Raw genomic sequence first — 11759 nt, forward strand, 5'->3', positions numbered from 1 at the left:
CAGCAGAGCTCCACACCTTAATCTATGGGGTGTAGAAACTCTACCGTTAAAAATACATAAGTGATGAAGGTTCAGGCATGGCCGAATGGCCAGCCCCCAAACGTGATCTAAAGATGAAACTAAAGATGTAAATACAATAGTAAAAAGTTCTATTTATACTAAACTAGTTACTAGGGTTTACAGAGATGAGTAAATGATGCAGAAATCCACTTCTGGGGCCCACTTGGTGTGTGCTTGGGCTGAGCATTGAGCTTTACACGTGTAGAGGCTTCTCTTGGAGTTGAACGCCAGTTTGTAACCTGTTTCTGGCGTTTAACTCCACTTTGCAACCTGTTTCTGGCGTTTAACTCCAAAATGCAGCATGGAACTGGCATTCAACGCCAGTTTGCGTCGTCTAAACTTAGGCAAAGTATGGACTATTATATATTGCTGGAAAGCCCTAGATGTCTACTTTCCAACGCAATTGAGAGCGCGCCATTTGGAGTTTTGAAGCTCCAGAAAATCCACTTTGAGTGCAGGGAGGTCAGAATCCAACAGCATCTGCAGTCCTTCTTCAACCTCTGAATCTGATTTTTGCTCAAGTCCCTCAATTTCAGCCAAAAAATACCTGAAATCACAGAAAAATACACAAAGTCACAGTAAAGTCCATAAATGTGAATTTTAATTAAAAACTAATAAAAATATACAAAAAACTAACTAAATTATACTGAAAACTCTGTAAAAACAATGCCAAAAAACGTGTAAATTATCCGCTCATCAGGGATCAATACTCTCGGTTATAGATTTTAGGATTGTTTGATGCGATATTTGCATGTCGGTTAGACTATACTCACGATTGGACTCATTGTTAATTTCTAATCCAGCATGAGAATATAACGTTCATCAAAATGGCGCCGTTGCCGGGGATTTACTTATGTGTGCCATTCTATTGGTTAGTGTGAATATGTTAATATGTGGATACTTGCATTTCTCTCTAGATTTTTTGTTTGTTTGATTGTTAGTTAGGATTAATCTTTGCTTAAATACTACTTGATGTCATGAGCTTCTTATCTCCTTCATTGTATGATGCGTTCACTACCAAATCCGAGTTTATCCCCATTTGATTCGGAAATTGAAAGAACTATGCTTCATATTAGGCAAGCTCGGAGGCAGTTAGCCTTTGAGGAAGGTGAAAAGGTTTTTACCAATTCACCAACCATATCCGAAGTAGATTCCGACTCGTCATTCAAGGAAGGCACTAATTACTCTTCCATTGATACTACTAATAGTTCTTCTTTTGATCTAGGTGTTGACAACATGGCTGCTCCAAGGAGAGTTACTCTCAAGGAAGCGGGTGCACCGGACTTTGTTCTCCAACCTCTTCATGTACTTCATCCCAACTTGAATGTAAACTTTGAACTCAAGACCGCTCTCATCAATCTTCTACCAAAGTTCCATGGACTTCCCGCACAAGATCCAATTCGACACCTTAAGGACTTTCATGGTGTATGCTCGACCACTAGGAGGGAAGGATCTGATGAAGTGGCTATATGGTTGTTTGCCTTCCCTTTCTCTCTTGAGGGAAGAGCCAAGGAGTGGTTTTATACCTTACCTAGTGATGTTGTCTATGATTGGGACTTGCTTAGAAGAGAATTCCTTGATAAATTCATGCCCATAGAAATGATGGACAAGCTAAGAAAGGAGATCTCTTGTATTGTACAAGGCGAGATGAAAACCCTATATGAGTATTCGGAACGGTTTCGCAAACTTCTTGACTCATGTCCCAACCACATGATTGACACTCAAGTATTACTTAGCTATGTGTGCCAAGGCATGAGAGAGAAAGATAAGAATCTATTGGATGCCTCAAGCAATGGTTCTTTGACAAAGTATAGGACGGTGGAGGAGGCATGGCAACTCATTACCGACTTGGCCGAATCCACTCAACATGCTAGACGGAGAATCAACCGCCCAAAGGCCGTGAATGAAGTCTCTTCTAGTGGTGAGACCGCTACCCTTACCAAGACCTTGTGTGAGATGACAAGTCTTCTAAAGCAACTCCAAGTGAATAAACAACAACCTCCACCCTCTCTTCAACACCAACAAAGCCAACAATTGGTCCCCCAAGAAGTATGCGGCATCTGCTCATGCTACTCCCACTACACGGATGAATGTCCAAGTCTCCAAGAGGATAATACTCTAGCGGCTACCCACAACTTCTATGATCGCTCCTACTATGATCGCCTTAATCAAGGATACCATTCACAAGGGAGCAATTACAACCAAGGGTACCCCCAACAAGGAGGCAATTATAACCAAGGGAGTAACAACTCTAATCAAGGTTAGAGGGATAGCTCTAACCAAGGTTGGTGGGACAATTATCAACAAGGAGATAGGGACAATGGAGGCAAGCAAAGATGGAACACAATAACCCACAAAACCGATACTCACAAAACCCACCACCTCAACAACCAAACCAAGGAAGGAACTACCAAACCTAAATACCACCTCATAGACAACCACCTCAACCTAACCAATCACAAGCACCACAAATCACATATCCCTCCCCTTATTTAAATCAAGATGAGACACTCCGATCCATACTCTAAGGGCAAAAAGAACTCCAAAATACACTCAACTCAAGTCTCAATGGTCTTACTTTTACCCTTCAAGCCCTCATTGCTCGCATGGAGTCACCTTCTACCTCTACTCCTCAAGCTCCAAACTCTAGTGCCATACCCTCTCAACCTCTACCCAACCCCAAGGGTGGAATCAGCGCCATAACCTTGAGGTACGGAACTTAATTGAAAGAGAAGAACTCAAAGGCACTTAGCCCAATGATAGCTACTCAAGAGGAGGATGGAGTTGAGATAAAAGAAATTGAAGAGGAGGAGGAAGCACATGTGATAGTTGAAGATGAAGACCCTCAACCAAGGAGTGAAGTCCCTAGAAAGGAGCAAGTCTTAGAGGAAGTGGCTCAACCAATCCCATTTCCTACATTGGCAAGAAAGGCTAAGAAGCGTGTAGAACTTGACCCAAAAATGGTAGAGATGTTCAAGAAAGTAGAGGTAACTATCCCTCTCTTTGATACTATATATCAAGTGCCTAAATATGCGAAGTTTCTTAAGGAGTTATGTATGAACAAAGATAGAATCCATGAGTTAGAAACCATTCCATTGAGGAGTTCTATTTCGGCTTTGATGGGAGCCATTCCGGAAAAGTGTGTTGATCCAGGCCCTTGTTTAGTCTCTTGTGTCATTGATGGAGTCCAATTCATTGATTGTATGTGTGACCTTGGTGCATGCGTTAGCATTATGCCCCTTTCCATTTGTCATATATTGAAGCTCCCACCGTTGAAGCGGTCAGCGGCTAGGTTTGTCTTGGCGGACAAGATCATAATAACTGTGATGGGTATTGCAGAAGATGTGTTGGTTAACATAAAGGGTTTGGTATTTCCAATTGATTTTCATATCCTTGAGATGCCACCAAGTGAATCCAAAAGGACATCATCTATCCTACTTGGGAGGTCGTTTTTGAGGACCTCTAGATTCAAGTTGGATGCCCATTCGGGAACCTACTCATTTGAGATAGATGGGAGAGTCGTAAGTTTTAGCTTAGAAGAAGCAATGAGGCACCCACCGGAGAATCATTCCATATTCTGGTGTGACTTAATTGACAACTAACGATCGGATTCTTACTAGTAAAGAATTTTATAAGAATAATCACGTTGTAAGTATAGTTTCTAAACCAACAGAGAATCCTTTCGTACAAAAACTTTGGTTATCACAAGTAACAAAACCCAATAAAATTTATAACCGAAGTATTTAAACCTCGGGTCGTATCTCAAGGAATTGCAGGGAGGTGTGATTTATTATTGGTTATGGAAGATTATCTTTTTGGGGATTTTGAATAGTGAACAAGAAAAATAAACTGGCAAGAAAGTAAATTAATTATCATGAAAACCATTGCAAGGTATAAGAACTGGAAATCCCATCCTAGTTATCCTTATCAGGTGTGATGAGAATTGTTTATTGCTCCCACTTAGTTAACCCTTACTAAATAAAGAAAAGTCAAGTGGACTAATCAATTTGATTCTTCAAGTCCTAGTCAACTCCTGTGGAAAGACTAGCTTTAGAGGGATCCAAATCAATCAGCAAATTCCAATTTTCAATCAACAGCTGAGTTTGATAACTCAAGTGTCACCAATTACTCAACCAAAGCAAAGGGGAAAAAATCTAAATTATTTATATCATAAATAGAAGAAAGAAATCATAAATCTGAAATACCTCAAATTGCATTAAATAGAATATTCAAATCTAACATGAAGAGTTCATAAGCCAATTTGGAAACATAAGTAATTAGCAATTGAAATAGGGCAACTAAAGTAATAGAGTGAATAAAAGTAGATAAGAGAAACTAAATTAAAAGAACATTGAACCTGGAATTGAGAAGAAGCAATCCTAAAATTAAGAGAAATTCTAAATCCTAAATCTTAAGAGAGAGGAGAGAGCTTCTCCCTCTACTAAACTACATCTAAAGCCTAAAATTGTGAATTATGAATGTTATCTCAATAAATGAATGGATTCCCCCACTTTATAGCCTCGAATATGTGTTTTCTGGGTTGAAAACTGGGTCAGAAATAGCCCAAAAATCGCCCCCAGTGGTTTCTGGTACGTACAGGTCGCTGCAAAGTCACGCGTGAGCGTCGTCCACACGTGAGCGTAGATTGGTTTTTTGCCAGGTCACGCATGTGCGTGATCTACGGGTGCGTGTCGCCTATCTTCGAGGCAGCTATGGCAAATTATATATCATTGTGAAGCCCCGGATGTTAGCTTTCCAACGCAACTATAACCGTCTCATTTGGACCTCTGTAGCTCAAGTTATGGTCGATTTAGTACCAAGAGGTCAGGCTGTACAACTTTAGCAGTTCCTTTAGTTTCTTGTATTCCTTCCACTTTTGCATGCTTCCTTTCCATCCTCTAAGTCATTTCTGCCCTATAAACCTTGAAAACACTTAACACACATATCATGGCATCCAATGGTAATAAGAGAGGATTAAAAATAGAAAATTTAAGGGCCCAGGAAACATGTTTTGAATCGTAACACAAGATTAGGAAGGAAAATGTAAAACCATACAATTAGTATGAATAAGTGTGCAAAGACTTGATAAAAACCACTCAATTGAGCACAAGATAAACCATGAAATAGTATTTTATCAATCTCCCCACACTTAAACATTAGCATGTCCTCATGCTAAGCTCAAGAGAAGCTATAAGAGAGTGAAGAGGAATGGTAGAAAGTATGAAATGTAACCTATCTATATGAATGCAACTACATGCAAAATATTTCTACCTACTTGGTTAAAAGTAAACAAATCCTTCAAGAAGAAATATGAACTAGATTTCACTAATTCAAATCATAAAAATGAAGTACAAATAGACTTGCAGAAGAGAATAGCTCGTGAAAGCCAGGAACAAAGAATCGAGCAATGAACCCTCACCGGAAGTGTATACACTCTAATCACTCAAGTGTTTAAGGTTCGATTCTCTCAATTCTCAACTAACCTTGCTTTCTAAGGCTTGCTCTTCATCTAACAATCAACAAAAATTTAATGCACAAAATACACATATCAAGAGGTCTTTTAAGGGTTGTAATGGGGTTATGGTCAAGGTAGGATTGTATTTGGCCAAGTGGACTAAAATCTGAATCCTTAGTTAACTTAAACTTTCCACCTAACTTAGGACAATGCATGTAATCATAATATAAAGCCTATCTACCCATTGATTATGTTTTCCACATATTCATGCATCCGAATTTCGAGTACAGTACATACGCATTGCTTTCACCATTTACTTTGGGGCATTTTGTCCCCTTTTTATGATTTGCTCTTTTTCTTTTCTTTTTTCTTCTTTATTTTTTTTTTTTTGCTTTATATATATATATATATATATGGTGAATTCTACTCTACCCTTCCTATAATAACATGTAATTTACCCTTTGTGACTGTCATCTTTTAATTGGTTGCTATGTTAACTATAGTTAAACTATTAGTAATTAAATTATAGCCCAAAGTGGGTGATTATGTAATTTACTAAAAATTCAATCTTTAATTTTTCCCCAAATTAAGCTCCCACACACCTAATCCTCTGTATCTCCTTCCCCATCTCCGTTTGTCCTTCTGTCTCCTCTCTCCGCCGCCATGGATCCAGACTTTCATCACTACCGTCGCCCAAATTCTTCCCCAAATCAAGCTCCCACACAATGAACCCTAATCTTCTGTATCTCCTTCCTCCATCTCCGTTTGTCCTTTTGTCTCCTCTCTCCGCTGCCATGGATCCCTACTTTCATCACTCCCGTCGCCCAAATATGTACATTCCTCTTCCTCCGCCGTATAACCACCACCATCTCCGTCAGGTTCCCAACCACGTTCTTGTGAACCCTACCGCATTCAATTTCAACCCTCCCGTTTTTTTACCCGCCAATCCACTCTTTGTTCCTCAGGTTCCTGTTCTTTTTGAACATGATTTGCGTCACCGTAGTTTAATGCTATCGCAGTCTCCTTCAAATTCTAATCCTCGCCGCAGTGCTTCCAGGTTCAGTAAGGAGTGCTTTGGCGGAGCAAACCGCCGTTGCCATGTGGTTGTTCCTCCGAATTCCGGTATCGAATCAAAACTTTGCTCGGAAGAGGCGCGAGACTCTTCTCTCGAGACAACGGCTTTGGAACTGGATAGGTACGATTATAATAGAGCAGATAGGGTTCATGATATAATGGCATTCCAAAGAAACAGGTTAAGAGTAAGAGTGTTTTTCTTAGAATCCAGGCGCCAAAACCGAGCAATGGTAAGAATGAGGATGATGAACAATTACATTGTGATGATTGTGCTGTTGTTGACTCATTGGTTATTTTAACACTAAAAAAATTATTTGGATAAGTTTTGCAAAGGAACACACTTAGATGCTCACACCCAGTAAGATTGTTTTTGATACACTGGCTTGATGGTAATAGTTTCTTGTGATTTGGAATTTTGTTTTCCCCTAAAGGATGTAATGCTACATGATATGGATTCTGCCAATGCACAACCTCAAGGTGCGCAAGAATCGATTGATGAGTGCAAACAGTGGATATGGTGGCTTAGGAGTACAGGGACAGAATCGATTGATGAGTGTTGTGCTTCCACAAGGTACGTATTTTTATGGATGTCCATTATAATGGTGTTAAACAATACTTATCCACAAAGATGTTCTCATGCAATGACCCCTAATTGCATTTGCTTTGTGCAAGTGCAGCCATAGAGAAGATGACTTTATTTTCTGTTTGCATTGGTTCAGCTTGTCCAACTAGTTGGCCTTCTTCTATGCAACCACATTGTTCGCTTCCACATGTTGAAAACTGTTAAAGAACTGATGGTTGTTTTAGATTTGTATGTAATATGCTTGATGAAATCATTTATATTTGTTTTCATGCATGTTGAATGCACAAATATTTTTCTTACGATTGATACTCATTTGAGCTTATGATAGGTATTGAAGTATTTCTTTGTGGTGACAAGAGCTTTTTGATTCAGGATCTCCGTAGGTGATTTCAATGCTAGGGAACTCTTATCCCAATGCTGGTGGTCCACTTTCACAAAGCCATGTTATGGATATGTTGAATGATGTAAACTCAAGTGATAATTCTCGTTTTGACATGAATGACTTCCCTCAACTGACTAGTCGACCTAGTTCTGCTGGAGGGCCTCAAGCACAATTGGGTGCAAACGAAGATTTCCAGCTTTGCCAGGATTCAAAGGTGTAGTAACCGGAGAAGATATGTAACCTGATTGGCTGTTATGCATTTCTTTCTAGCAATTTTGGCTGTTTTATGTTATCAAATAGTTTTTTTGTATAGTTGCCTTATGATTTGTTGTTTAAAGAGTCTCTTCTTACAGAGTTGAGTTGTAGACTGAATTATGCACTTTCTCTTATGGAAAGTTTTATGGATTTACGTGCATATCTACCTTAGTTCCTTTGGTGCTTGGTTTTATTGCTTTGTTTATTATATTCTGAAATTGTAAGTCATGTAAGGTGTTAAATAAGCATATGATTTTCTGGTTTGTATCTCATCAAGTGTTTGTAGGTTGGAACTACTTAATGTTGTCTTTTTATCACAAAATGTAGAATCACCATTAATAGATTGTTCCAACTCTTACTTCCTTGTGCAATTTGATTTTAACATGCTGATTTTTTATGTTGTAAGATATGATTCTGATTGGACTGAAAAAAAATATTTTTTGCAAATCCTTGTTTGGACACAGAACAGCATAGTGAGTTCAAATTCATAATGATTAATGAGATCTGATAAATAAATGTCCTACTCCCTCCGCAAGTGAATTATGGTTAATATTAATAAACATGGCATAGAGAGTTCAGAATAATTAAAGAAAGGGAACCGAGGAATTTTCACGGTTCTTTCGGATTTTAAGAATTTGTTTAAAGATGGGTTTGGAGCAATGATTGAGTTGTCTTTGTGTGCATAAAAGTAATTATCTTATACATTTTCTTTTAATGTTGAGTGTTTCTTGTTTTAGAGGATCTTGGTTGCCTGAAACTTGAATTTAAGTAAACGGTGGAAATGTGTATAGTAAAGTGGATTTTTTTTACTTCTTTTCATTATATTCCTCTAATACTTGAAATCTTAGTTCATAATCATTAGCAACTGCTCCATTGTAGATTGATTTAAGAATTTCGAAGCTAAGACAATTCATCTGCAAGAAAGAATCCAAGCAACATCTACCTCAGATTAAGGAAAACACACAGGATTAAGTAAAACTAATGCAGATGCTTATAATTTCTATATCTATTTAGTTGGAACCGAACACAATGGACATTTTGAATTCCATCTTGCCTCAAAGAGAAACACAATGTTCAAAACATACATCCCGAGAGAGGCAATGGCTTGATGAGTGTCAATGGCTGAAGCCATTTTACTTGTGGAATACCCTTCTAAAGCTTTTAAATGTTATAGAATTAACTACTATATTAAACATGATTCCACATAAAAATGTGACTATTTTTGTAAAACTCCAAAGTGTGAAACAACTTGTCGGTTGCCACCATTCAAAATTCACCTTTGCCTTAAGATTACATTATGGTCTTGCTTTCGATCTCAATCTTCATGGCTATCTTCATCTTCTGAATCTGCATAATGGAAATGAAGCAGTTCGAAATCAAATAATCAGTTGGAAGAAATTCATATTAAGCTTTTGAAACTTTTACAGGCTGAAGCTACTATTGAAAATAAAGCAATATAGTTGACGTAAATCCATCAAGATTTATTGAATAAAAGTAAACTGCAGACAGCAATGTGTTAAGGCACAAAGATGTCCTACAATCATATACAATTACATTGAAGGAAGCAATTTAAGAGGAAGAAGTCAACCAAAACCTAGCTACCATATCAATACAGATACCAGATTCAGATGACACATTAATAACTTGTGCCAGAACTTCTAAAGCATGTCTACTTCCATGAACATACTAAGCATGCAAAACATATTGAGAACAATGCTCTTTGAATCAAGAGTTTACATTAGCAAGCCAGGATCTTTCAACTTACCAGATCGAACATCATCACTAATTTTTCCTCTTGCTTGAATTTGTCTAACAAGCATCCGAAATATCAGCACCCACCAGTATATATGCAGAACAAGCAAGCAATATAGAAGACTATTGAACACATAATAATATTTTCGACCCTCCACTTTGTGCTTTTCCTTATCCAATGTGAGCCAAACTTCATAGCTGGCAAAGAAAGATGTAAAACTACTGAGCATCGAAAAGCAAGATTATACAGACAACCAACAACTGTAATATTACACTTTGTAATCAATTGTTGAAATTTATGCATGGAAAGATCTTCTTTCTAATTTAGTGAATCTTTTATATGAGCTATTATTTGATAGGAAGGGGAAAATACAACAGAGGATAAAAGATTACCGAAAAGAAACCACAAAGCTAAAGGAAAACAAATGATACCCCGACCCCCTCCCCCTTTTATTCTTTTTTCTTCCGCAAAAAAAAAACACACAAATTATTCACAAATGCATTGTTAGGAGGACTGGAGTAAGTTATTATTCACAAATGCATTGTTAGCAGCAACAACTAATCCCTAGTCACACTGAACCTGAAATTTCAATAGCAGCAAGTACAGCAACAAGTAATCCCTAATCACACTGAACCTGAAATTTCAACAGCAGCAAGTAATCCCTAATCACACATTCACACTAAACCTAAAATTTCAACAAACATTACAACATAGTAACAAGTAATCCCTAGTCACACTGAACTTGAAATTTCGACAGCAGCAAGTAATCCCTAATCACACTAAACCTGAAATTTCAACAAACATTACAAAACAGCAACAAGTAATCCCTAATCCCTAAACAAAAATGTCAACAATGATTTGATTTTCAATTTTAGCAACAACAAGAAAATTTCAACAAAAATTTCAGGAAGTAAAGAAAGAGCAGCAGCACAAAATCAGCAAAAATTAGCAATTTCACAGTTTCACATTAAAAATCAGCAAATAGAGGCTATGGGGAGAGAAGACTGAGACACGAACTGAAGAACTGAAGAACTGACGAATTGAATAAGTGAAATCAGCAAACAGAGGCTCTGGCGAGAGAAGACTGAGACACGAACAAGAACTGAAGAAGATAGCTGTGACACTAACCTTCGACGGAGACACGAACGGCGATCGGGGAGACGACGGTGAGCGACGACACGGCGAGCTGCTCCAAGCCAACAAAACAGAGAAGCCACGGAGGACGGACGGAGGACAGGGGGAAGGAGGACGCTGAGCTACAAGAGAGGGCTTGGCCACAGACGATGCCGACAGCACGGACGGCGGCAGCAGTGCGGCAGAAATGTTGTAGGGAGGACCTAGGGTTTTGGTTTGGGGATATAACTTTGCTTTAGAGTAGAGTGATTCACGAATTGGTAAGGGGGTTGTTGGGGGAAGGGGTGAGGGTGTAAACTGTAAATGCATTAACGCAACGTTGGGTTTTTTTTTTTCCTCAAAAAAATCAAAACAGGGTCGTTTATCAAGAACCGGAGAGTTACCGGTCCAGTAGAACCGACCGGTTTTCGGCCGGTTCGACGGTTTGATAGCGATTTTCTAAGAAGAGGTTATTAGAGGTGGACCGGATCGTTTTTACTGCCGATTCCCGGTTGAACCGGTTCAACTTGCCGGTCCGGTCCGATTTTCAAAACATTGGTAATTAGCATGATTTAATCAAGAATCCTCACAGATATAAGTATATAACCATTTCAGTTTGAATTTTGCGAAAAATAAACAAACACAAACAAATTAAGAAAATTATAGATTTGTATCTCCAAAGAAATTACAATTAAAAAACAAAAAAAAATTGCATGACAAGATAATAATAAATTAACACACCTAACAATGTAAGACAGCACAATGAGAATGAAAGTAGCCACATGGTGACCCATGGACACCCCAAAGTCAGAACGCCGTGTCTCCCAAAATATTAAAGCAAAGAAGGAGTAGGAATATAATCCAGCAGCATACATGTAGAGTGCCTTCAGTTTCAACCTGAAATGTTTAGAGCTTACAACTCTATCACCAGACTTAATTTGAACAAAAAATTTATAGCAAGGGAAAATGATTGATGAAAGATATTAAACATTGCAACTGGATAACTATAATAACTGGGCTTGTAAGAAAATAATCTTACTTAATCTTTTGATCTGGTCAGACCTGGCTCCCTGGCCCCACCCAA

General features: G+C 38.3%; 1 protein-coding gene across 1 annotated transcript; it reads left to right on the forward strand.

Annotated features, from left to right (window-relative positions):
- Positions 1 to 2816: 2816 nt before the first annotated feature.
- LOC148579468 (uncharacterized) lies at positions 2817 to 3585 on the forward strand. The gene is made up of 2 exons (XM_088490320.1): positions 2817 to 3428; positions 3571 to 3585. Exons 1-2 carry the CDS (start codon positions 2817 to 2819, stop codon positions 3583 to 3585), a joined length of 627 nt encoding a protein of 208 aa, XP_088346446.1.
- The last annotated feature ends 8174 nt before the right edge of the window (positions 3586 to 11759 follow it).

This window comes from Arachis ipaensis, chromosome B10 (genome assembly GCF_059453495.1).
Source record: "Arachis ipaensis isolate K30076 ecotype BB chromosome B10, ASM5945349v1, whole genome shotgun sequence".
NCBI classification, from domain to species: Eukaryota; Viridiplantae; Streptophyta; class Magnoliopsida; order Fabales; family Fabaceae; genus Arachis; species Arachis ipaensis.